Here is a 24,913-nt window from a genome sequence, read left to right as displayed (position 1 = left end):
TTGGTTTTCTTTCTCTCCCTCTCTTTCTTTCATTCTTTCTCCCTGTCCTATCCCCCAGTCATGTCTGTCCCGTTTGTAGCAAAATAAAATAAATACATAATTATAATAAAGGTCAATCAAATGGACCAATATGGCAAGGCCATGATGATCCACTTGGTAAAATAAATCTGCTTGGCATCTTTCTTGGCCTTAAGACAACAATTCTGATGCTAAAGATCCAAACTGGGGGGGGGGGGAGTGTTTGTACTTTTTTCATCAGTTAGTTATTACAAAAAGTGAACATATAAGATGATCTGTCTTTGTCACTGGGTGGTGCTGAGGTCTGAATCCTTGGGCAGCTCCTGTAATCACAAACAGGATCATCACAAATGTAAAGTTTACCCCTTAGGTCTGAAACATCCTTCCCTGTTTCACACACTGCAGGATCTGAAGTTCTGCTCCTACATGTTTTCAGCACTGCTGACATATGAACTGTTTATTCGTCGATAGTTTTAGTGAACCTTAATGTCTCACTGGAGCATATATTCAACTGAATCATTCGCTTGTCTTTATTTATTTTTTTGATGTTCATATGTGTCATACTTGGTTTAAACTTTCATTTTGATTTAAAACTAACAGTAAAAAGGCATTTTCACTGGGATAAGCATCTGAACCAGCATGTTAAAGATGTTTGTGTATACTGAACATAAGGATAATTTAAATCCCGAGAATCTGCTGACTTTTCAGTTTTATTTATATTGCGCCAAATCACAACCACAGTTGCCTCAAGGAGCTTCATACTGTCAGGTAACGACAATACAACAGGACTTCTGGGGCTAATGGTTGGGTAAGATCGGAGCAGTACCATCATAACGCTACGTCTCAGCACAGATGTGTGATTACCTTAAGGATGAAGCTATGTTGTATTTATTGTGTTTGAACATATTTCACAGTAAATAGCCACAGTTCATTTTAACCTGAACGGCAGGTTGTTTTTCCTCAGCTTGTTAGCCAGCTCAAGACAAACTGTAAACATAATTAATAACCGAGTAACCTATTTGATTGTACTTACCAATTTTTGTGTGTGTATGTGTGCATTTTTTTTTTTTTTTGTTGTTGTTTTGCAACTTGGAGTTAGCATTTCATTTCGAACAAATTAAATAGAATGTAGCCGCAGTAATTTTCACCTGGCAAACAGCAGCTAAAACGTAACAATTCTATTTAGTTTAGCTAATGTGTTTTTTATTAGAACAAGCTTTACTTGCTGTTTGCTTCTCAAATTAAGTAAAACTGCAATGTCATTTATAATAGCTAGCTTTTTTGGTTACAAAGAACCTGATGTTTTCTCACAATATTGGAAATAATTATAAGTGGTGTTTTAATTTACTTTATCTTAACACAAACTCGATGAAAGGTCTAAACTGCCCCCAATTCTTCCATGTTAAATATTAACTTTCTAGCTATGTGTCATTGCATCCTTTAGATCATATTTTGACATATTAATATTATTGGATAATTTGCACAAGTTGAAAACAAATTCATTTGTTGTGTGGTTACACATGTACACATGTAATTTCTCCCACCCTACATTTAAAAGAATGAAGTGTGTTCATCTTCATCTAGTTATGAGCAGTCAATCTTTTGGGGCTATTTATGAAATCTCCTTTAGGGCCACCAAAATTCTAGGGCCGGCCCTGTGGGCCACACAGGAGGCGGGGTTTATGAGCCATACTGGAGCCAGACGCCAGGGGGCAGTAGAGACTTTCGGGGAGCTGTTACGTCGTCCATGTTTTCTACAGGCTCCATATCAGGCCGTACTACATTAACCAGAATCCTTTGGCTCTGCGTCGAAATTTTGCGAAGAGGTCAAATCAAACGGATAAATGGCAGTCAGTCAGCGCGCGTTGTAGGTAAAGCTGCTCGTAGTTCTTTCATTGAGACGTTTAGTTTCGCCGGTCAGCACTGAGTGCTGCTGGGTGGTGCAGCCATACATCGCCTGTTACAAAACCCAGCCGGTTGTTGCATAACACAACAACACAAGTGATGATAAGCTCACAGTCGCCGTATCCTGTTCTTTATTAGCGTCTTTTAGAAACGAGACACCAGCGAAATCCGGTCTGAGGCAAAGACACTACTTGGAGCTGTCTCGGCAGGAACTGCTTTGTGATTCATTGAGCTGACCTGCCGCTAGCTGCTCAGGGTGAGTGTCATAACACGCCGAGCCGGCTTAGGTGCACCAACACAAAGATGCTTAAGAAAAGCAGGAGACTAGTGCTTTCACTGTGTAATATTTTAATCAAGTGGCAAACTAGGTAGCTGATATTATTGCGACAACATTGCATGTATATTGTTGTTTTATTTTTAGACAAATCAGATAAACTCCAGTGATCTCCAGGCCAGGTGATTGACATATAACTGACATTTTCTATTTAAAAACAGTCCCAGTTTCTGACCGTAAATAAAGGACAGTCTGCCCTCTACGCGCAGGTGATGCTTTCAGGATCACTTACAAATGTTTTTTTTCCCTCTTTTTTGGTGCTTAAGCCGTATCAGCTGAAGTTGAACTGGGGCTAGACTATACTCCTGTTCAGTGCCAGTTTATATCACAGTAAGTCGGTATAACCTTATTTAAACAAGTGAATCATTAACATTCATTTCTTTTAAATTGCAACCTGATAAAAGGGGAGTGCTTAAAAGATCCAAAGTTACACAGTAACAGCAATAACTCGACACCCCTACTGGTGAAATGCTTCCCCCTTTAATGAGTAAGTAAGTTTTAATTCTGCAGATAGGAATTACAAAACATAAAAAATGACCTATTTTCCACATTTCTAGCTCCACGTTTTTATTCTTGGGCATTTATAGAGCTCTGGGCAGTTCAAAATAGTCCATATTTGTCTTATTCTTAGTCTTGTTGGGGTCCTTGGTAATGCACAAACTGTCTGAAGCCTGAACCCTCACCAAACTAAGATGCAACCTTCTGCCGTGATCAGATCTCAAATGTAGATTCATATTAAGAGGCACTTTTCTTTTTGTGTCAATTCAAAGTGCCTGATGTGAATCAGCCACAGTGAATCAACACAGCATTATTCCGAGTTATCAATGAATGAAACACTTCTTTAGCACTTTGTTGATCTCCTCCCTCGTCTTCCTCTTGCAGTGACTCATGGCTAATCGGCTCCTCAAAGTCTCCTCTCTAGCCACAGCAGTACTTGCCTCATCTGGATTTTACCTTTATAGCAGTCACCTGGACCTCAGTGACTTAAGTGTGATCCGCTTTGGACGAGCTGTGGCGACTGTGAGTTACTGCACAACACTACTTGGAAATTTCATATTCTAAAATGCCTTTAATGATAATAGCATTAAGTCCTTACAAGTCCTTCTACTAGGCAGCTATACTGGTAACACTTCTGTGAACTTGCTTATGTTGAAGCATCTTTGTATCTTTACTTCATTTGTATTTATTCAGCACCCAAGTTGCTAAACAGTGAAAGTACATTTTGAAAATAAAAATTCGAAATTTAAAACTACCTTAAGTAGAATTTAAAACAGTTTCAAATTTCAAAACCAGTACACATACAATCTGACACTAAAACAGGTAGTCTAAGGAGCTTGGAAAGAAAGTTTAAGTTTCTTGAAGATGTTTCAGCTCTCATCCCAGGAACGTCTTCAGTTCTAAGACCGAATGATGGAGAATCCCAGGTGGGAGCTGTCCTTTAAGAGGGTCGTTGGCCCACTATTGATCATGTGCCTGACCACATGGCCCAGGCGTAGGTCCGCAGAGGTTTTGGTGAAACCATTGTGAGACCATGCCTCACACTGTTATGTGACCCATTCAGATCACCTGATGAAACGTCTTGAGGAAACTCCAGTTGTTTTTTCTTTCCAAGCTCCTTAGACTACCATGACCTGGATAAACAAGAACCTACACAGACAAAGGTAAAAGTTTCATCAGGACGTTAGTGGCTTAGAAAAGCAGAAAGATTAAAAATAAGCTTTACCAAGAAATTTAAACGATTTTACAGAGTGACTGAAGAAATCACTCTACAGTCTAAACTGTAAAAGCCCAATCACCTTTAGGGACCATGCAAGTCTTTAACAAAGTCATGCTGTAAAATGTGTTCATGAGTCAGCAACTTGCAGCTGTAGGCAGGAGCCTGACTGTGTAGGGCTTAAACACAAGCAAACTACAGGGAGTGCAGAATTATTAGGCAAGTTGTATTTTTGAGGAATAATGTTATTATTGAACAACAACCATGTTCTCAATGAACACAAAAAACTCATTAATATCAAAGCTGAATGTTTTTGGAAGTAGTTTTTAGTTTGTTTTTAGTTTTAGCTATTTTAGGGGGATATCTGTGTGTGCAGGTGACTATTACTGTGCATAATTATTAGGCAACTTAACAAAAAACAAATATATACCCATTTCAATTATTTCTTTTTACCAGTGACACCAATAACTCGGGCAGGGATAGCTCAGTAGGTAAAGTGGTCGCCCCATGATCGGAAGGTCGGCGGTTCGAATCCACTTAACGGCTACCCTGAGGTACCCCTGAGCAAGGTACCGTCCCTACACACTGCTCCCCGGGCGCCTGCTTAGTGGGCTGCCCACTGCTTCACTGAGTGAATGGGTCAAATGCAGAGAAAAACAAGTAATTTCCCCATGGGGATCAATAAAGTATCCATTATTATTATTATTATTATTATTATTATAACATCTCCACATTCACAAATATACATTTCTGACATTCAAAAACAAAACAAAAACAAATCAGCGACCACAAATTGCTACTGTATGAAGTAAATAAAATTTACTGAACCAATATGTACTTATAAAAAAGGCACCTAATTCAAGAGATGAAACATAGTTTGTACATAAATGAGAATCAATTATATCTTTAGGCACCTGTCACAAAAATACATGATTGGTTCCCATTTCATGAGCTGAATCTACAAAAAAGCCAAATATGAAGGTGTTCACTAACAAGCTGATACCCAAGAGCTTTTAGCCAAAAACTTGCCATACCTCTGCATGGAGTGCAGTGTGTCTTTTAAAAGTCTGAGGAAACTACAGGGAGTGCAGAATTATTAGGCAAGTTGTATTTTTGAGGAATAATGTTATTATTGAACAACAACCATGTTCTCAATGAACCCAAAAAACTCATTAATATCAAAGCTGAATGTTTTTGGAAGTAGTTTTTAGTTTGTTTTTAGTTTGAGCTATTTTAGGGGGATATCTGTGTGTGCAGGTGACTATTACTGTGCAGAATTATTAGGCAACCTAACAAAAAACAAATATATACCCATTTCAATGATTTATTTTTACCAGTGAAACCAATATAACATCTCCACATTCACAAATATACATTTCTGACATTCAAAAACAAATCAGCGACCAATATAGCCACCTTTCTTTGCAAGGACACTCAAAAGCCTGCCATCCATGGATTCTGTCAGTGTTTTGATCTGTTCACCATCAACATTGCGTGCAGCAGCAACCACAGCCTCCCAGACACTGTTCAGAGAGGTGTACTGTTTTCCCTCCTTGTAAATCTCACATTTGATGATGGATCACAGGTTCTCAATGGGGTTCAGATCAGGTGAACAAGGAGGCCATGTCATTAGTTTTTCTTCTTTTATACCCTTTCTTGCCAGCCATGCTGTGGAGTACTTGGACGCGTGTGATGGAGCATTGTCCTGCATGAAAATCATGTTTTTCTTGAAGGATGCAGACTTCTTCCTGTACCACTGCTTGAAGAAGGTGTCTTCCAGAAACTGGCAGTAGGACTGGGAGTTGAGCTTGACTCCATCCTCAACCCGAAAAGGCCCCACAAGCTCATCTTTGATGATACCAGCCCAAACCAGTACTCCACCTCCACCTTGCTGGCGTCTGAGTGGGACTGGAGCTCTCTGCCCTTTACCAATCCAGCCACGGGCCCATCCATCTGGCCCATCAAGACTCACTCTCATTTCATCAGTCCATAAAACCTTAGAAAAACCAGTCTTGAGATATTTCTTGGCCCAGTCTTGACGTTTCAGCTTGTGTGTCTTGTTCAGTGGTGGTCGTCTTTCAGCCTTTCTTACCTTGGCCATGTCTCTGAGTATTGCACACCTTGTGCTTTTGGGCACTCCAGTGATGTTGCAGCTCTGAAATATGGCCAAACTGGTGGCAAGTGGCATCTTGGCAGCTGCACGCTTGACTTTTCTCAGTTCATGGGCAGTTATTTTGCGCCTTGGTTTTTCCACACGCTTCTTGCGACCCTGTTGACTATTTTGAATGAAACGCTTGATTGTTCGATGATCACGCTTCAGAAGCTTTGCAATTTTGAGACTGCTGCATCCCTCTGCAAGATATCTCACTATTTTTGACTTTTCTGAGCCTGTCAAGTCCTTCTTTTGACCCATTTTGCCAAAGGAAAGGACGTTGCCTAATAATTATGCACACCTGATATAGGGTGTTGATGTCATTAGACCACACCCCTTCTCATTACAGAGATGCACATCACCTAATATGCTTAATTGGTAGTAGGCTTTCCAGCCTATACAGCTTGGAGTAAGACAACATGCATGAAGAGGATGATGTGGACAAAATACTCATTTGCCTAATAATTCTGCACTCCCTGTAATCTTAAAAATGGTTGTAAAACTAACAGGTAACAATGAAGAGTTACAATAACCGATGTGGTTAAAAGCTTGGCGGGAGCATTTTGGATTAACTGTTGTCTGTGTATCTGGAGGTGAAAACCCCAGATGACAGAAAGGAGTTTATAATTGTTCCAGTCTCTAAACCAACTGGAAAAGTATCTTTTAAAAACTGAGTAGCGATCCAGTCTGACAGGTAGGCGGAAGAATTGGACGGTACCACTGTGTGTTTCAGGCTTCCAGAGAGATCTGTGGCTGAATTCAGTGTAGCACTGTTTTATTAAAATAATCAAGAAATTCAAGAAAATCAATTCACACTTTTCTATTGAGGATTTAACAGGTGGGATAGGCAGTGATGGTTTTTAACTCTTTATCCCATAAAGACAACATTTGATGACCTCCCTGTGCCTTTAGTGTATGTCAATAAAAATGTTCTGTGTTGAGCATTAGAATTTTTTCTGGGTTTTTCTAGTGGTTACTGCATAAGCAGAGATCACGCTCACTAATATCTGATTCCAACCCAGTGATTTTGTTCTTTGAGCAGGCCTGAAATATGACAGGAACTCCTCAGTTCACAAAAGAGCTTCAAAGGTTGCTCCTAGTAGGCCTTCAAAGGGTTAAAAAGAATTTTAGCTGGGAAGTTGTGGAAGATGGTTGTTCCAAGCTTCCTTGAATTTCAAACTAGCATTTGAAGCTAAGGTTTTAACAACAACGATGGAAGCTTTTAGCTTGTTCTTTCTGTATTACCTCATAGCCTTTCTGTGTTACCTCTTTACTTTTCTTAGTTTCTCATTCAAGCCATCAAGTCAGATTTATTCAACACTGTTGGTAAGTGATTTGAGAATTCCTGCATAAATCCCCAAATCATTTTAGGGCAGGTCTACAGTGCATCCAGGAAATATTCACAGTTTGCCTGAAATTCTTGAAAATTTGTTAAGAAAACTAAAGTACAACATGCATATAAGTATTCACAGCCTTTGCTCAGTACTTCATTGAAGCATCTTTGGCAGCAGTTACAGCCTCCCATGTTTTTGAGTACGATGTTACAGGCTTTCACATCTGTTTTTGGCCAGTTTCTCCTCGTCTTTGCAGAGCCTCTCAGGCTCCATCGGGTTGGATGGGGAGTGTTGGTCCAGAGATGTTTAATCGAGTTCAAGTCTGGGCTCCGGCTGCACCACCCAAGGACATTCACAGATTGGTCCCCAAGCCACTTCTTTGTTGTCTTGGCTGCGTGCTTGCGGTCATTGTCCTGTTGAAAGATGAACTCTGCTCCAGCCTGAATTCCTAAGGTGATCTGAAGGCTGCATGAAGTTTAGAGGTCTCTAGTGACTGCAGCAAATTAACATAATCAACCATAAAACAATAACTATAAGAATAGATCACAGAAGTCATGTTGAATCAACACAAATTCAATCTTATGTGAATACTTTGGATTTACTGGGGAAAATTAAGTGAGGATGAAAAGAAGAAATCACATGAGCTCACCACGTGTCACTGATGAACTCATTAAAATCAAGTAAATTCAAAGAACAGTGTGGGCTTTGATGGAAAATGTCGTGCTGCTGAAAACAAGCTGTTATAATGTGTAGCTGTTAATAATTAATGTTAACAAAAGAATTAATGTTACTAATGATTCGGTGTCCAGCCTAACAGACCCAAGTCAGTGTTTCTGGCCCGTGTACATTTGCACTGGGATTCTGATATTTTAAATATTCATACAGTTTTATTAAAACCTGCTTAATTCATACGGTTTTGGGTGATTTCACTTTGAATCTGAAAAATAATGTTAGGAAAACCTTGATAAAGATAATAAAATAAAGATCATCTAGCACAGAGGTCTCCAACCTTTCTTGCGCCACGGACCGGTTTATGCCCGACAATATTTTCACGGACCGGCCTTTAAGGTGTCGCGGATAAATACAACAAAATAAAACTAGTACTGGTACCGAAAAAAAGATTTATTCATAACCAGTGTTGGTCAAGTTACTTGAAAAAAGTAATCAGTAACTAATTACTGATTACTTCCCCCAAAAAGTAATCCCGTTACTTTACTGATTACTTATTTTCAAAAGTAATTAATTACTTAGTTACTTTTTAAAAACACGATTTACAACCTGAATAGGTAATAAAGCGATAGATCTTTCAGCCCAATTCTACTTTTTCTGCATAATCCATCATACAAAATGTAATCAAATGGAAAAGTCTCTTTTTAAAACTTGTTTTATTAGTTTTAATCTTTTAACTTTATGCATCAAGCAAAAATTTAATTATATGCAACATTCTGACTGGAAGAAATGAGTTTAACATTTAAACCTATTTTCTGCACATTCCAGCTCATGAAATAAAATATTTTTTGTGTTTACACTCAGTCTTTCAAATAGATGCAAGTAAAACACAGCAGAAAATAAATAAAGTCAAAGACTCAGCGGTCCTGTTGCTCTATTTTCACCTGTAAAGCAGGAGTGGGGCAGGCGGAGGTTTACCCTGGTGCAGGTGTGCCGCGGTCAGTGGAAGAATCCGTGAGTTTCTCTGTGAGTTTCCCATTACGTCGTAGCTACTCGGTGCTTGTTGGAAGTTTAGGGGTTTTTCGCTGTAAAAAGAAGTTTTCTTCCCACGCACAGCGGACACTAATGTTTTTGTCACTTTTTATGGAATCAAACTCAAAGTAAAGTCAGTACTTCCACGCTTTAAACGCTGCACGCTCATACTCTCTCCCACAATCGATATGTGATCCATTGTTGATCTGCACACAGCTGTTGTCATGAACGGCGCACTCGCTTACGTCACTGTCGTGAGACATTCTCGCAAAAAATCATGGTTTTAGTAACGCAGTAACGCAGCGTTCCTACGGGAAAGTAACGGTAATCTAATTACCGTTTTTGCAATAGTAATCCCTTACTTTACGCGTTACTTGAAAAAAGTAATCAGATTACAGTAACGCGTTACTGCCCATCTCTGTTCATAACACACGTGAAAAGACCCAGGAAAACCGATTTAACGATAAAAACGATAACAAAATAACGCTGAAAACCCATAAAAACCCTGAAAACCATACATTTCATACCTGAGTCTCAACTCTCGCGGCCCGGTACCAAACGACTCATGGACCGGTACCGGCCCGGGGGTTGGGGACCGCTGATGTAATACACCCTCCTTCAGATTCAAGTGGGACAGCAGACATGCGCCTTCAGCGACCTGCCTGATTGAAACATTGTATCAGACTAAGTTAACAGTCAACAGCTACAAAGTTACTTTCTTCACATTGGAGTTTGTCAATCAGGTGCTTGGATGAAGGACTCCCACCAGCTTTTTCCTCTTTGTGCTGTCTGCAGACTGACTCCATGTTAAACTATGACAGCGCCATCGTCACTGCTGTTGTGTCATCAGTGTTTTTGTTTAAAAATCATACTTTTTATTCACACGGATGCTCCAACATCCTCCTGTGTTACTTCCAGCTGACCTTTCTTTACCTGGATGATCCTGATGAAATCTTTGGCCTCAGCAGAGCTGTTACAGATATGTGGCCTCTCCTTATTGTCATGAATGCGATGTTATGCCATGAGCTCCCGAGCTCGTCTCATCTTGTTACTCCAGGAGCCACGTCCTGATAGAACATCACTGGCTGCTTCCAGGAGAAAATCTCCTTTTTTTTCTCCAGCCTGGCTGCTTTCATCATTGCTTCTTTGTCCTTATAGTTAAAAACCTTCATTGTGAGTGCTGTGTTGTTGTTCACTGTGTACACCTCTCAGTGATATGACATATCACATCAGCCACATGTGCTGACGGTGAACCTGCTCTCATCCGTGAACACCACAGAACGTCAGTAGTTGTGAAAGACTTGGAGCCACACAGCGTTCCCTAACTGTTTCTTTCTTCCTTTAACGTTATGGCACACACAACGCTTGCAGCTCGGCACCTTTGGTTTCTCCGTGGCCAGCTTTCTGGTTGGCTCCACACTTCACTGCCTGTCCCCGGTGTCACTAAAGAGGGAACAGAGCTCATCAGTGTGATTCCTTCCAGCTTGTCCTCAGCCTCCGTGGCGCTGCCCCTCGAGCACACCCCTGCCACAACGGTATTTTATGGAAAATTCCAATCAGGCTTCACGGTGCCAGGCGGTGATCACAGGACCCACTAGAGGAATTTGGGCCCTCAGGCCACGCTCACAAAGTCTTTCTGTTTGTTTGGTCAGAAACTGGAGGTAATTTTGTACGGCTCTGGCAGTGCTCATCCTGTTCCTCTTCACACAACTCGCTGTCTGTCTGCTGGAATCTCTTAATGGTCTTGAGACACTTTTGGGAGATACAATAAATGGCAATGGAATGGTTTAATGTGCTGTCCTTGAGCAGCTGGGCTACTTGTGTAACCTCTATAGCAGGTGTGTTGACCTCAAGGCCTCAAGGGCCGGTCCTGCAGGTTTTAGATCTCACCCTGGGTCAACACACCTGAATCACATGATTAGGTCATCACCAGGCCTCTGGAGAACTACAAGACATGTTGAGGAGGTCATTTAGCCATTTAAATCAGCAGTGTGGGATCAAGGACACATCTAAAATATGTAAAAATTGTGTATGTTTCTGTTCTGTGTCTTGTGTACTGTTTGTTTGTATATGTGTCTTTCTTGCTGCTGTTACACCCAAATGTCCCCTTGTGGGACAATTAAAGGATTATTCTATTGTAAAACCTGCAGGACACCGGACCCGGAGTTCCCCCACCCCTGCTAGGATCAGGTGTCGTCTATCCTTTATTGTTCCTCATTGGGGAAACTCAGGTGTTCTAGCAGCAAAGTGACAGGCAGATGGAGCGTGCAGATTCACACAAAACTAAAGAGTAAATAAAAAAACAAGAAGTAAGAGGCTAGATCATCAGGAGCTTCATCAAAGGTGTCCACTTGATTTTATTGACTGTTTAAGACATAAAAGTTCTACACCACAAAAAAAAATCGAATAGAATGAAGCCAGGAAAATACATGTTTATATTGACTATTATCTTAAGTTGTGAACATGTCTTATTTAGTTTTTGGATGTTAAACTGTTAAACTATGTAAAATCATATATACAGAAGCAAGAATGTTCTGATTCCCATTCACAGAGTTATTCACAGCATTCTCCTCCTACCACAATACAATGTAGGGTTAGCACATACGATGACTTAGACCTCAGAAGGTTAGTAACTATTCTTCCACTTTGCAGTTGAAAATCTCTTCATGTCATTTGTTTGTTCGTCTGCAGACAGCAGTCATCAGCTACGACTATCTCACAGCTTTCAGACACGTGGAAAATGGCACAGACGAATACTGGCACCTCAAGTCAAAGGTAGAGAACCACTTTGTTTCTTTAGAATTGGGGTGGGTGAAATGTTGTTGTTGTTGTTGTTGTTGGTGATGAGCTGAAGGTGAACCAGACTGCCCACTGTTCTCATCACACTTCTTTCTCCTGTTTGTGAAACTTGTTCCTCGACAAACTAAAGAAGGCATATTTAACTATTCAGGGACATCATCATCATCACTGTTTTGGAAATGTGGTTTTCAGTACCTATTTAAGACTATTTTCTAATTTTGTCTGTCCAGAGATGCAGAGAAAATACTATGTAATGTTTTTAATCCTCTGAGCTTGAACCCATGGCAAGATTAGGGTTGGGCTTTAATGTAACCCTGCAGGCTTTTTAGAATAATAAAATGACTTTCTGGGGGTTAAAACGAAAGAAGGTTTTGATGTGTGTCTGTTTGAATTGTCATTTATTGTCCTTTGATTTCAAAGACTTGTAAGAATCATGTTCAAAACCAGGAAACACATATTCTGACAGGAACAGGATTTGGTTTTAAAGTTTCAGAAACAGAAAATCAAAGCAATTCGCAAGAATCTTAACCAAACCTTTTCACTTATTCATTATTGGTATCCGGTCGTTCAGGGATGACGTGACGAATCCTACTTCCGGGCCTAAAGTAGTCTGCGTTTAATATGGCTTTTGTGTTGTTAACATGTTTAATGTTTTGTATTTTCTTCTATTTAATCTCAAAAAGCTCCTAAAACAGTCAGTGATCACTGTTGACCTCCCTCGGCTTTTATTACCGCTAATCATTTATTTAAGCTCAGTTTTTAAAACCTTAGGATGTAACTACAGCCCAGCCCATGCAGCAGTATATGAATGACTAACCTCGTATTGTGGATGGATTATCTCAGTTGTTCTCCTGGCTGAAGTTTGGTCCTTTTACAGCATCCTGCCATGCGATTACATTTGTTCCTGACCACCGAGAACACTCACGTTAACTTTTATCCAGTGGAAAAAAAGTTAGCTTGTTTATATTATGCTAACATAGCTGTGTCGCTAGCGGTCACGTAGCAAATCATTATATACCAGCTAGCCCAACTTCAGTAACCCTACAAACGTCACTGCTGTTTAGTTTCTGTCTTCATTTATGTTGGAAGTGATAACAGAGCTGTACGTTTTAATTTGTTTCCAAAACCCCGCAGTCAGGACATGCTATATTGTATTTAGATAGAAGCTAGCGAGCTAACTCCCTGCTAACTTCTAACTCCGTTAAATGTCATAAATTCCGTTTTCATGGATGCCTGGATGTTAAACTCAATTGTTACACCTGGTAGAGCAGAACGCTGATCATTTTATTAAAGATGAAAGACTTTAGACAGTTTTCAACTCTCAGTAATGCCACAGTGATCGTTTGATATATGGACCTGCAGCGGAGTTTAGACCCAGACACGGCTAGTGACGTCAGACTGAACAACCGGATTAATGAATTCAGTCCATTTTGGAACAAGTGAAGCTCTGTGAATACTTGTGCATACACTGTAAATCACAGTTAAATGTTCAGTCAGTGCTTAAAGTTTAAACAGTGGAGTAGGGCACACTCTGCTGGACAAACTATGTGACGAGCCCATTTCTAAAATACCTCAAAGATTACTTTCTGTAATCTATTACCCATTACTAGACATGATCCAGACAAATGGGTTAAATGACAACGTTACAAATGAATCCAGATCAGTGGGGCACAGTGACCAGTGTTTGTTTTGTTCACTGCATACAGACCTTGTTTCATGTTTATAAGGTGACTTTAATCATGACACTGTTTTTTTTAAATTTGACATGTTCAAATTCCTTTGAATTGTTAGTCTGCTGCGTTCACATTTGTGCTACAATGAGCAGGGTTTGTGTAGCTTCGGAGGAAAACGGTGCCACACATGGACAATACTTTTATTGTACAAAAGGGCGAGAGTGCAGTGGTAATTTGCAGACTGCACCCAGGACAGAAACATCTGCATTATACTGCTAACAGAACGTTAGCTCTTTGCTAGCACCTGCACAGACAGCAAGCTAACGATAAGCTAGCAAAGAACCCAGAGTGAGGTTAAAGCTGAGTGAATGAGGACCTCAGAACAGATAATAAACAGGGGGAGGAGTCAGACTGAAGCCTTGATTTCTAACTGTTCACTGTGGATAGTGTCTTTGTGCTTCTAGCATTTTTGTTCAGATGTAATCACTAAGAGACAGATCACGTGTGTGCATATTACATTACTTTTAAGAAAAGTGCTTTGTGTAATATGTGTTTGCATTCGCTAACAGTATTTCCCACACTGAGCCCAACAAAGAGGGGAAGTACCTCCATCATGCACAAACATTTGACCACACAACATGCAGTTAATCTGCACGTATATATTTACTTTGATATGCTGTTTAGCAATGGTGGCAACTTTCAAAGCGGAGCCAGTGAGAACTGATAAGAGGACCTAAAAGGAAATGAATCCATGAGTGATATCGATAATGGAATCGGAGTCGCGAAATTTTTTACTTTTTTTTAAAGACTAGGCTTAAAAAAGTTTTGGCCAGTTGATGTGGCCATAGTCTCAGACGGCACTGAGCATTTTGTCACTCGCTTCTTTTCTCTCTCCTTGTTTTCATCCACAATGATCGCACTTAAACTTTAGTAACTGCTAAACTCTACCCTTTTTCGCCCTCTTTCCTTCCTGTCACTGGCTGAGCCTTATTAGGCGTCTGGTCTGATCCATCTGATCAGTTTGTTGGTGGGATTTTCTCTGTTTTTGAGTGAATTCCTCTGTCAGAAGCAGTGAAAAATCTCAAAAGTCCCTTTGGGATTTTTGATGGGCTTAAGGTCCATCAAATTGGTGCAGTTTCAATTTAGATTATTTGCTTGAAAAAAACAGTTCAGACCTGTGTGGATTGGGTAGGTGTGAGCCACAGTTTAAACCTCTGTACTTTATAGTGTCGACAGAACCATTACCACTGAAAGACAGAGACTGTTACAGTTACATTTGTTGCAACACAAACATTTCTTCAAATACACTGCTCAAAAAATTAATGTAACATTTTTAAATATATTTAGTATAGCATGACGTGAGTTAAGTAGCAGAGGGGTTGTTTGTTTGGTTCTTTGGTGTTAATTAAATTAACAACACTTAGAGGGGTAACAAGCATTTGTTTTGGATCAGTGTCACCACTGAGGTGATACATGGACCCCACAGAGGTAGTCCAGCTCCTCCAGGTTTGCACTTGAAAATGTGTCATTTCCTGAAGGTTTGCTGTGTCTCTCAGAGGAAGCCTAATTGCACGACTACGGAAACAGCTCCTTTCACTTCTGAGCGTCTTCCTTACCAGCGCGAGGTCGATCTCCCACAGAATCGACAGACTGAAGCTACTAACTGTGGAGCTATGCTACACTCTCTCTGGACTTGGCTGCTCAGCTAGCTGACCACATCATAACAAAGAGGTGCATGAACAGTAGGATCACACTCATGCTTCCTGGACTGGGAAATGCATGTGCAGACCCTTCTACATGCCCAGAGTGATCATCACTGCAGTGAACATACCACCTGATGTTAATGTTAACACGGTGCTCTTCCAGCTGTACAATATAATACACAAACAGCTGCAGGCCCATCCTGAGGGAGCTTTTTGGGGACTTCAACAAGGCTTGTCTTCAGTCTGTACTCCCTAACTTTGTACAGTACATACAGTGCTTCATCAGAAGGACGAATAAATGAGATCACTGTATTTAAGCAAGTCTTCAGGACTCTACCCCTCTCTAATCTGGAACTGTCAGATCACTTATCAATACTTCTGATACCAGCATACATGTGCAGGTATCAGGAAAAGATCCAAACCTCCCATTAAAGACATTAAAACCTGTCCTGAGGGAGTTCTCTTCTGACTGTAAGATTTCTTAGACAGCAGTGAGTGGAGCGTTTTCATCATGACCTTCAGGAGTACACAGAGACAGAGCTGCACTGACAATGTAACAGTGGGCAAAAGTACTCGGGTCAATACAAACCAAAAACCTTGAATGACCTCCGATGACGAAATGGAACTCAGGCTGCAAGTCAGGGGACAAAGCTCAATACAGTGTAGCAAGGGCAGAGCAGTGGAGAGCCATCAAGGGTGCAAAAGAGGCTCACAAAACGAAACTGGAAGGGTTGTGGATGCTCTGTAGTGGGAGGGACTACAGACTATCACCAACTACAGAGGGTCCACACCCGTCACCACCCCGCTGACACCACGCTGGCAGAAGAATTACGCCCCGTTTCCATTAGTACCTACTTGGGTCGGCGTGCCATAGTTCTCAGCGTTTTCCATTAGGATATAGTAGCTGGTACTTTTTTCGTATCTGCTCGCCCGGGTTCCAAGTGATCCGAGGCGAATCTGAAAATGTGACATCAACAGACTTCATCCTAGTGATTGGATAGTTAGTGGCATCACTCGGTGAGTCATGAGAACGTCTCCTTCACGAAAATCAAAAGTGCCAGTTTTGAAACCCGGTAATGAGGGAACTGGCTATAAAACACAACGCCGTGGTGACACAGAGTCACAGACCGGGCAGCAGCCATATTGTGGCTCGATGTCCACCTTTGTTGTGGCATTCGTGTTGCATCATACTGTTTCTGTAATTCAATTGTAATGGAAAACGAGGTGAGTTGTGCCACGTCGAGCCGATCCGAGTAGATAGTAATACTAAAAGTGCTTTAACTTCTCTTGCTGAAGAGCCCGGACACAGCTGAGCTGCCTCCTGATTCCACCAGCGCTGCTCTTGTCTTCCAGGAACACCCGGTGAGATAGGTGGTGAAAGCTGTGAACATCAGGAAAACTCCTGGCCCACATAGAGTACTTGATAAAGTACTTTGTGCCTGACCAGGAGTTTCAACCTCACTGTCACAATGAGGTTGCCTGAAGACAGCAACCATCACTCTTGTGGCAAAGTTATCTGCCCCAAAGTGTTTCAACAACTACAATCCTGTTGCCTTAATGTCAGCAGTCGTGAGATGCTTCGAGAGGCATATCCTGCAGCGCATAAAGGCCCGACTCCCACAGTCGCCTGCAGGGCACGCAGATGTCCAGAGGACCGCACTGCCACAGCATTCTGTCACCTCGAGCAACCTGAAAACTATCAGGATGCTGTTCATAGATTACAGACGACAGTGTTCAGTACCATCATTCCTGGAGTACGGGTTGAGATGCTCATTAAGACTGGTTTATCCCTCTCCCTATCCCTATCTGTGTGCCTGGATCAGGGATTATTTGTCCTAGTGGCCTCAGGCAGTTGAAATGGGCACTGCCTGCTCCTCCTCCCTGACCCTCAGCACGAGCTCCCCCCAATCACTGAATAAACTAATCACACTACAGTCACTCCTGCCTGTACGGGAACTGTGTACAGGGAGGAGGATAAAACACTGACAGGATGGTTACCTGAACACAACCTTTGGCTCAGCACCATCAAAACTAAGAGGAGATGAGTCCACTGTCAGAGGCCATAAGAAGATCATTTGTAACCTTCACTAAAGCTGTTTCTGTGCTGTGCTGAGCTCTGAAACCTGACTGAAACTCTTCAAATAAGCCTCTGCAGATGATCTGTTAGCTGTTTGACAACTACTCTTTCAAGGATGATATGAAAGGAAGGAGACTGGTGATGCTTTTTGAGTAAAGGTTTAACTACAGCCAGCTTGAAGGCCTGTGGTACATAGCCGATCATTAGAGATAGGTTGATCATATTTAAGATCGAAGCATTAATTAATGGCAGGACTTCTTTGAGCAGTTTTGTAGGAATGGGGTCTAAAAGACACGTTGATGGTTTGGAGGAAGTAATTATTGAAGTTAACTCAGAAAGATCAATTGGAGAAAAAGAGTCTAACTTAACATCAATGGTACTAAGAGTAGCTGTAGATAATATTACATCTGTTGTGAAATACTGTTAATAAATTAATAAATACTGTTGTGAGTTGCTGCAACCAACTTTTGGCTGAATGGACTAACCTGGCACATCATTTTTTCACATTGCTTTTCAGGGTGCCTTTGAATTGAGTAGTTATCTGTAGGTTGGTAATTAAATCAAATAAACTTCACCCAGTTCATATCAGTGTATATATCAACCATTATTCTTTATTTTTGAGCAGTGTGTTTACACTTTCTGCTTAGAAATGACATGTAAGTTAAATAAAATACACATTTAATGGTGAGAAAAACACGGAACAACAGTTCTGTTTCCAAAGTTTAATACCAGGGGTTAATAGATCTCTCTTACTGTCCATTTCATGTTATTCAGCCTACTTGGTGTCTCTGCCTTTCTCTTCATGTTGAAAAGTGGCAACTACAGACTGTAAAGGGGATCAAAAGCTTTTATCCTTGCTCTAATGAAGCAGGACCACCTGTGAAGCTCAATGTTACTGGAATCCTCCAATAAGAGATCCATGTCCAAAAAAAATGCAATGTTTTTCTTGTTAAAATATAAAGAAACCAATCAACAGTGCTTTAAGAAAAATGCAAAAAGTCCAAAAGGTGCACTGTAGTTGCATTTGAGTGGTTGTGATTTACAAACTGTGGAGCTGTGTAACCCTCTGACCTTCAGCTGGACATTTGTTTCTTGTGACATGTTTGAGCACACAGTCGATGAGCTTTGATTTCTTCCTCAGTCCTGCTGACACTGTCACACCCTGTGTTCGGTTGTGAGCAGAGAAACCGAGCTATATTCAGTCTCTCATGGAGAGCTTGACTTAAAAAGCTACTTAAGCAGCCAGTCGTCCAAGCTTATCAAAGGCTTCCCTGAGTGAACTGAGTGGCCATTTATTGTCAATTAGAGTCTATCACAGAACAAGGAGGGGAGGTCTCTCAAGTCTGCCAGACGAGAGGTGAAACATGCCCTGCAGTGAGAGAACAGATGAACTGCTTTTGTCCTCTGCAACCAGCTTTTTATTCAGCTGTTAATTTCTCACCCTAAGGAAATGTCACTTGTCGCTTGCACTTGGGTTTTGCTGACCTATAGATGCACCTGTTTGGATGCAATTTGACTCATTTAACTTACATTGTTATAGCAGGACTGCTCTAAAAATCAGTGCAGGTCTGTGTCTGTCCCCAGGCCCACTGTAGCTTTACATATAACACATAAAGTGATGAGCACCTCTTTTTGCTGAATTTTGAGTGTTTTAAACAACTTTGTTACATCTGTGGTGTTCCCGGTCAGAAGAGACCTCCATAGGAAATGAATGGGAATCCACCCCACAACGCCCCCTTTGGCCTCTGACCCCCTGAATGGCCCACTGAACGACCCATTGACTCACCCACTAAACTGAATTTGGTGGTAAAAATGTTTTTTATGTTGATTTACAGCGGGGAAAATAAGTATTTGACACATCAGCATTTTTATCAGTAAGGGGATTTCCAAGTGGACTATTGACACAACATTTCCACCAGATGTTGCCATCAAGCCAAATATTGAAGTCATACAATCAAATCAGAACATATAAGTATACAAGTTAAACCATAATAAATAAAGTGAAATGACACAGGGAATAAGTATTGAACACACTTTATTCAATACTTTGTAGAAAAGCCTTTGTTGGTGATTACAGCCTCTAGACGCCTCTTGTATGGATAGACCAGTCGTCTGCATTGCTCAGGAGTGATTCTGGCCCATTCTTCCACACAAACGGTCTTTAAATCTTGAAGGTTCCTTGGGCCTCTTTTATGAACTTTAATCTTCAGTTCTCTCCATAGATTTTCTATGGGATTTAGGTCAGGTGATTGACTGGGCCATTCAAGCAACTTGATTTTCTTTCTTTGAAACCACTTCATTGTTTCCTTGGCCTTGTGTTTGGGATCATTGTCTTGCTGAAATGTCCACCCTCTTTTCATTTTTAGCTTCCTGGTAGATGGCAGCAGATTTTTATCCAGAATGTCCCGGTACATCTCTCCATTCATCCTGCCTTCAATAATATGAAGTCTGCCAGTACCCCTTGCTGAAAAGCAGCCCCAAACCATGATGCTTCCACCCCCAAACTTGACTGTTGGTATGGTGTTCTTGGGGTGGTGAGCAGTGCCATTTCTTCTCCAAACATGGTGTGTAGAATGACTGCCAAAAAGTTCAATTTTGCTTTCATCTGACCATACTATAGTCGTCCAATAATCCACAGGCTTCTCCAAATGCTGTTGCGCAAATTTTAACCGAGCCTTGACATGCTTTTTGTTCAGCAATGGGGTCTTGCGTGGTGAGCGTGCATGGATGCCATGGCGGTTCAGTGCATTGCTTATAGTTTTCTTTGAAACAACAGTACCTGCTGATGCAAGGTCTTCCTGAAGTTCTGTCCGAGTGGTTCTTGGCTCTTGGAGAACCCTCCTGATTATTCTTTGGACTCCTCGGACAGGGATCTTGCGTGGAGCACCTGATCGTGGCAGGTTTATGGTGAACTGATGCACTTTCCATTTCCGGATAATGGCCCCCACAGTGCTCACAGGAACATTCAGCATTCTGGAAATGCACCTATAACCATTCCCATCAAAATGCTTTTCAACGATAAGATTACGAAGATCTTGAGAGAGTTCTTTGCTTTTACCCATCATGAAGTCTTTCCTGTGTGCCTTCTGGGTAATGAGGAGCCTTTATAGGCCATCAATTAGGACTAAAGCAGCTGATATCAATTAGTACTGATAGGGGACAGGATTTCTCTATCAATACTGACAGATTTCAGGTGATCTCCTGGCTTTCTATGTCATTTTGCCCCTTGTTATCTCCATGTATTCAATACTTATTCCCTGTGTCATTTCACTTTATTTATTGTGGTTTAACTTGTATACTTATATGTTCTGATTTGTTTGTATGACGTCAATATTTGGCTTGATGGCAACATCTGGTGGAAATGTTGTGTCAATGGTCCACTTGGAAATCCCCTTACTGATAAAAATGCTGATGTGTCAAATACTTATTTTCCCCGCTGTAAGAGCTGTTAAAACCAACTGGTTACTTGTGACTGGAACAGTACGTTCAGGGGGGTGGGAGTGCACATAACCAGAGGGCCAAAAGGGTAAATGAATTATGCTATTAACCATCAGGAGAGTCAGTATTGAGAGGAGAGCTATAATTTACTGCACCCTTTTTCGTCACTGTGCTAATCATATTACGACATAGATTTTCTTTTCTTTTGTTGATTAGAATAAGCTTTACCTATGAAATTGCATATTTTTGCATTTCACTGTTTCTTCCTGTTAAAAGGGAGTTTTTCCTTCCCACTGTCACCAAAGTGCTTGCTCATAGGGGCATTTTTCTCTGTATGTATTATTGTAGGATCTACCTTACAATATAAAGCACCTTGAGGCGACTGTTGTTGTGATTTGGCGCTGTATAAATAAAGCTAAATTGAACGACTGCAGCATTGTTATGGAAATAATGCATTTTAATATTATTTTCTGACATTGACTTCTAATGTTATATTTTGCCAACTCGTCTGCTGAACACAGTGCAGGTTAGAATGAAGGTTTTATCTCATGTCCTGATGTTACAGTGCACCTACAGAAAAGCACCGTGTGCTTGAGCAGCAGGCTTGTTTTGCGGTGACAGAAAACAGACTTTACGCTTGGAGAGAGACCACACCCCACCACATACCTCCACCACCTGACGTAGGGCTGGGGACTCCAGCCCAAAACGGTCCCGAGCTCTCTGTTCAAGCCGTCAATCTGCAGTATAATTATAATTATTCACATGTGCCATGATTTGTGTTGAGTTGTACATTGTCTAGAAAAAAGCTGTACTCTTTTGCCTTGTTATGGTTCAGGAGGTAGAGGAGGTCCTCTGCTAACTGGAAAGTTAGTGGTTTGATCGCTGGCTGCTCAAGTTTCCATGGCAAATTATTCTTGGGCAAGATACTGAACCTGCAGTCGCTTCTCAGTTAGTGTAGAAAAACACTATATGAGCATCAGTCCTTTACTTTTCTCATTCGCCTTTCCCAGTGCTCTCTTCTGTTCTTGATTTAAAGACAAAAGACTGAGAGAAATGAAGATGCACATCAATAAAGAGAAAAGCAGAAACACTAGAGTTTGCTGGTTGATGGAGATAGGTCCTTATCTCTGGACTGATTATGCAATCCTAAGTGCTACTCTGTCCCTTTGTCTGTTTTCCTTCTCTCCCTGTCTCAGGGAGTTCAGGCATCTTAGCATCTCATTACAAGCCATGCAAACAGATGAAAATGATTGGAAATTAAATGAAGGTTCTTTAACCCACATGAATAATTCATGGCCATTGGTACAGGCCTGTGGGCAAGGTTGGGAGGGATTGGCTGTTTCAAATATAGAGCTTTAAAGCGGATTAAAATGCAGTATTTAAACATGTAAAAATGTAAATCTCACGAAGAGATTGCCTTCATCTCTTACATCGAAATGTCCAAATAACTAGTATGGTGTTAGAGATGGAGTTTAGACCGAATCAACTCCATCCATGAACATACAAAAAGATCCTTGAAGTTAGCAGCAGTCCTTCAAATGCTTATTTTGCAGGTCACTGGACAAATGTGTGTAAAATGATTTTTATGCAAGTTCCACAACGTCTTATTTAGCTAAAGATGATGGTTTCTGCTGGTTTACTTATTTTAATTTAAAAAAAAAAACTCTTGAAAACATTTCAATCCACTGGTTATGTGGTTGTTTTTTTTTTTTTTAAAAGGCAAAAAATAGATCGACTTTTGTTTTTCTTTTAGATTACCATCACTGGGGGTTGAATGGCAGAAATGGGGAGCTTTATTTCTCAGTGTGGTAACTAAGCTACACCAGCTAGAACGCACCAAATTACTGTTGAAGTTATTCATGTCCAAACATGAAAGATTGCTGTTTTGAAGATGTTGGATCTGCCAGAATCAACCCAAAGGCTCTAAATTGATTCCAAAGGATCTTCCCCAACAGGTAATGCAGAAGCTAGATCAAGCCTGTATAAGGACATTTGCCGGGCTCTCAAATATTTTCCTGAGTAGCCATGTGGAACAAGTACAATTTGTCAGCCACACTTATTATTGGCAGCTCTCTTCTATGATTTGTGCACTCGGTAATTTGGCTGGTTTAAAATTAAGTGGCCAGGAAAAAAAATTGTGCTTTTCTGTTTCAAAAACATTTTAAATGGGAATTTCCAAATCTTGAGACCTGATGCAGGATATTTTATTTACACAATTTAGCTAGGGCAAAGCAGAAGCTTAATCAAATAGTAACAGTCACTTTATGCTATCATCTGAATTTATGATAGCATAGTTCTATATCCTGAACTAATACCACTTTTAATGAAAGAGAGTGAGAACAGTAGGATTTCCATTGTTCTGCTCCACTAAATGCCCCGAAGTGCTCATTATATGTAACTTACTGGCAGTGGTCCGACACCCAAATGTATAGTCAGGGCGCATTAGGAACACCTGGCAGAGGCTCCGGCCCAGTTCATCTTCAACTCGCACTTCTGCCAGAACACCAACATTCCAAGTGAGTCTAACTGGACAATGTTCTGCACCTCTGTTGCTGAGGCTGCTGCAAGGAACTATGGTCACAAGGTGGTTGGTGCCTGTGGTGGTGGTAATCCCACTAGAGGGCGGACATGGGAGGTGCACGGAGCCATCAAGCTGAAGGAGGAATCCTATTGGACATGGTTAGCCTGTGGGAGGCAGCTGATCTAGTGATGGAAGGAGTACTTTGACGATCTCCTTAACCCTACTCACCTTCTGTAGAGGAAGCTATGGAGGTGTGAGTCGACGACTCACCCATCACTGGGAGTCGATAAACAATTCCTTGGATGCCAGGCCCCTGGGATGAATGAGGTTTCTCCTGAGTTCCTAAAGGCTCTGAATGTTGTAGGGATGTCTTGGTTGACACGCCTCTACAACATGGCGTGGAGTCTCTGGATTGGCAGACTGGGCTTGTGGCTCCCATCTTTGAGAAGGGGGCCAGAAGATCTGTTTCATCTATAGGGGGATCACACTCCTCAGCCTTCCTGGGAAGCTCTACAATGGGGTACTGGAAAGGAACGTTCATCCGTTCGTTGAATTTCGGATACAGTAGGAACAGTGCAGTTTTCGTACTGTCATGGAACGCTGGACCAGGTCTTTATCCTCTCAAGGATAATTGAAAGTGTGTTGGCGTTTAGCCTAACCTTAATTCGACCATGGATAGGTGAAAGACAATGGCTAGATGTCTGTAAAATGACTTGTAATGATAAACATTATTGTAGATGGGATACACTTGCGTTCTGTCCGTGAAGTACTACTAGCTACGCTAGGCTCCAGCCACCCCATGACCATGAACATGGATAAGCAGCTAAGGAAATGGAACAATGGATGCTTATTGTTTATTAGGTTAGAATTGTACAGCTTCAGGGTTTCTGCTGTTTTGCCAGATTGAATTTGTTGTTGTGAAATTTCTTCTAGTAAATGAACCAGTGATCATATTTATAGTAATACTGGTATGTCCAATTTCAGTTTAAAGGCTGAACATCAACATGGCTTCAGTAGTTTGGCTAAATGTTGTGATAGTATATACGGAGACAGACTGAGGGTGTGATTGTGAGGCAAACTAAGACTGGCCTCATCAGGAAACGGGAGTGGACTTTGTGAGGTTATTTTAGGAGATGGAGTGAAATGAGAATTAGAGGGAGGAGGGGAAATGAGGACCTGGTGACAGCGAGGACTAACGGATAATGATGACTAATGATTTCATTGTTTCCATTGCTGCATTAAAGGACGGCAGGAGCACAGAGGTGATTTGGTGAAACAGCCATTTGAAGGTGGATTTTCATGGACACCCCCTGCCCCCCCAGAACAAAATGCTGATTAACTCAACACATCTCCATAGTATTATGGAAATTCTTTCATCACCATCCCATTGTCAAAGAGCTGTCTTTTTTAGCCTTATTACAGTGAATACTTGTAAGGTTGTAATTTTTAGGCACTGTGGGAGACTGCATCATCAGCTACTTTGTCAATGACTTCTTCCATATTTCTACTTCGCATATTCATCATTTAGCTGACTCGTGACTAAC

At 41.1% G+C, this 24,913-nt stretch overlaps 1 protein-coding gene across 2 annotated transcripts in view; it reads left to right on the top strand.

The window, feature by feature from the left end:
- Positions 1-1,735: 1,735 nt before the first annotated feature.
- Positions 1,736-24,913, top strand: part of adck1 (aarF domain containing kinase 1) — a 92,238-nt gene continuing 69,060 nt past the window's right edge. The window contains exons 1-4 of one of the 2 annotated variants that reach the window (XM_085441106.1): positions 1,736-1,889; positions 2,062-2,179; positions 3,140-3,277; positions 11,850-11,933. In XM_085441106.1, the coding sequence (XP_085297232.1) occupies positions 3,146-3,277; positions 11,850-11,933 (216 nt within the window). In that variant the 5' untranslated portion in view covers positions 1,736-1,889; positions 2,062-2,179; positions 3,140-3,145. Of the gene's footprint in view, positions 2,180-2,523; positions 2,588-3,139; positions 3,278-11,849; positions 11,934-24,913 lie in introns of both variants that reach the window. The other variant, XM_085441107.1, reaches the window with a different exon arrangement.

Source organism: Copadichromis virginalis, linkage group LG19, assembly GCF_057382275.1.
Source record: "Copadichromis virginalis isolate Kocher_CV1m ecotype Utaka linkage group LG19, C_Virginalis_male_GT1.1, whole genome shotgun sequence".
NCBI classification, from domain to species: domain Eukaryota; kingdom Metazoa; phylum Chordata; class Actinopteri; order Cichliformes; family Cichlidae; genus Copadichromis; species Copadichromis virginalis.
This window is presented reverse-complemented; position numbering and strand designations above follow the sequence as displayed.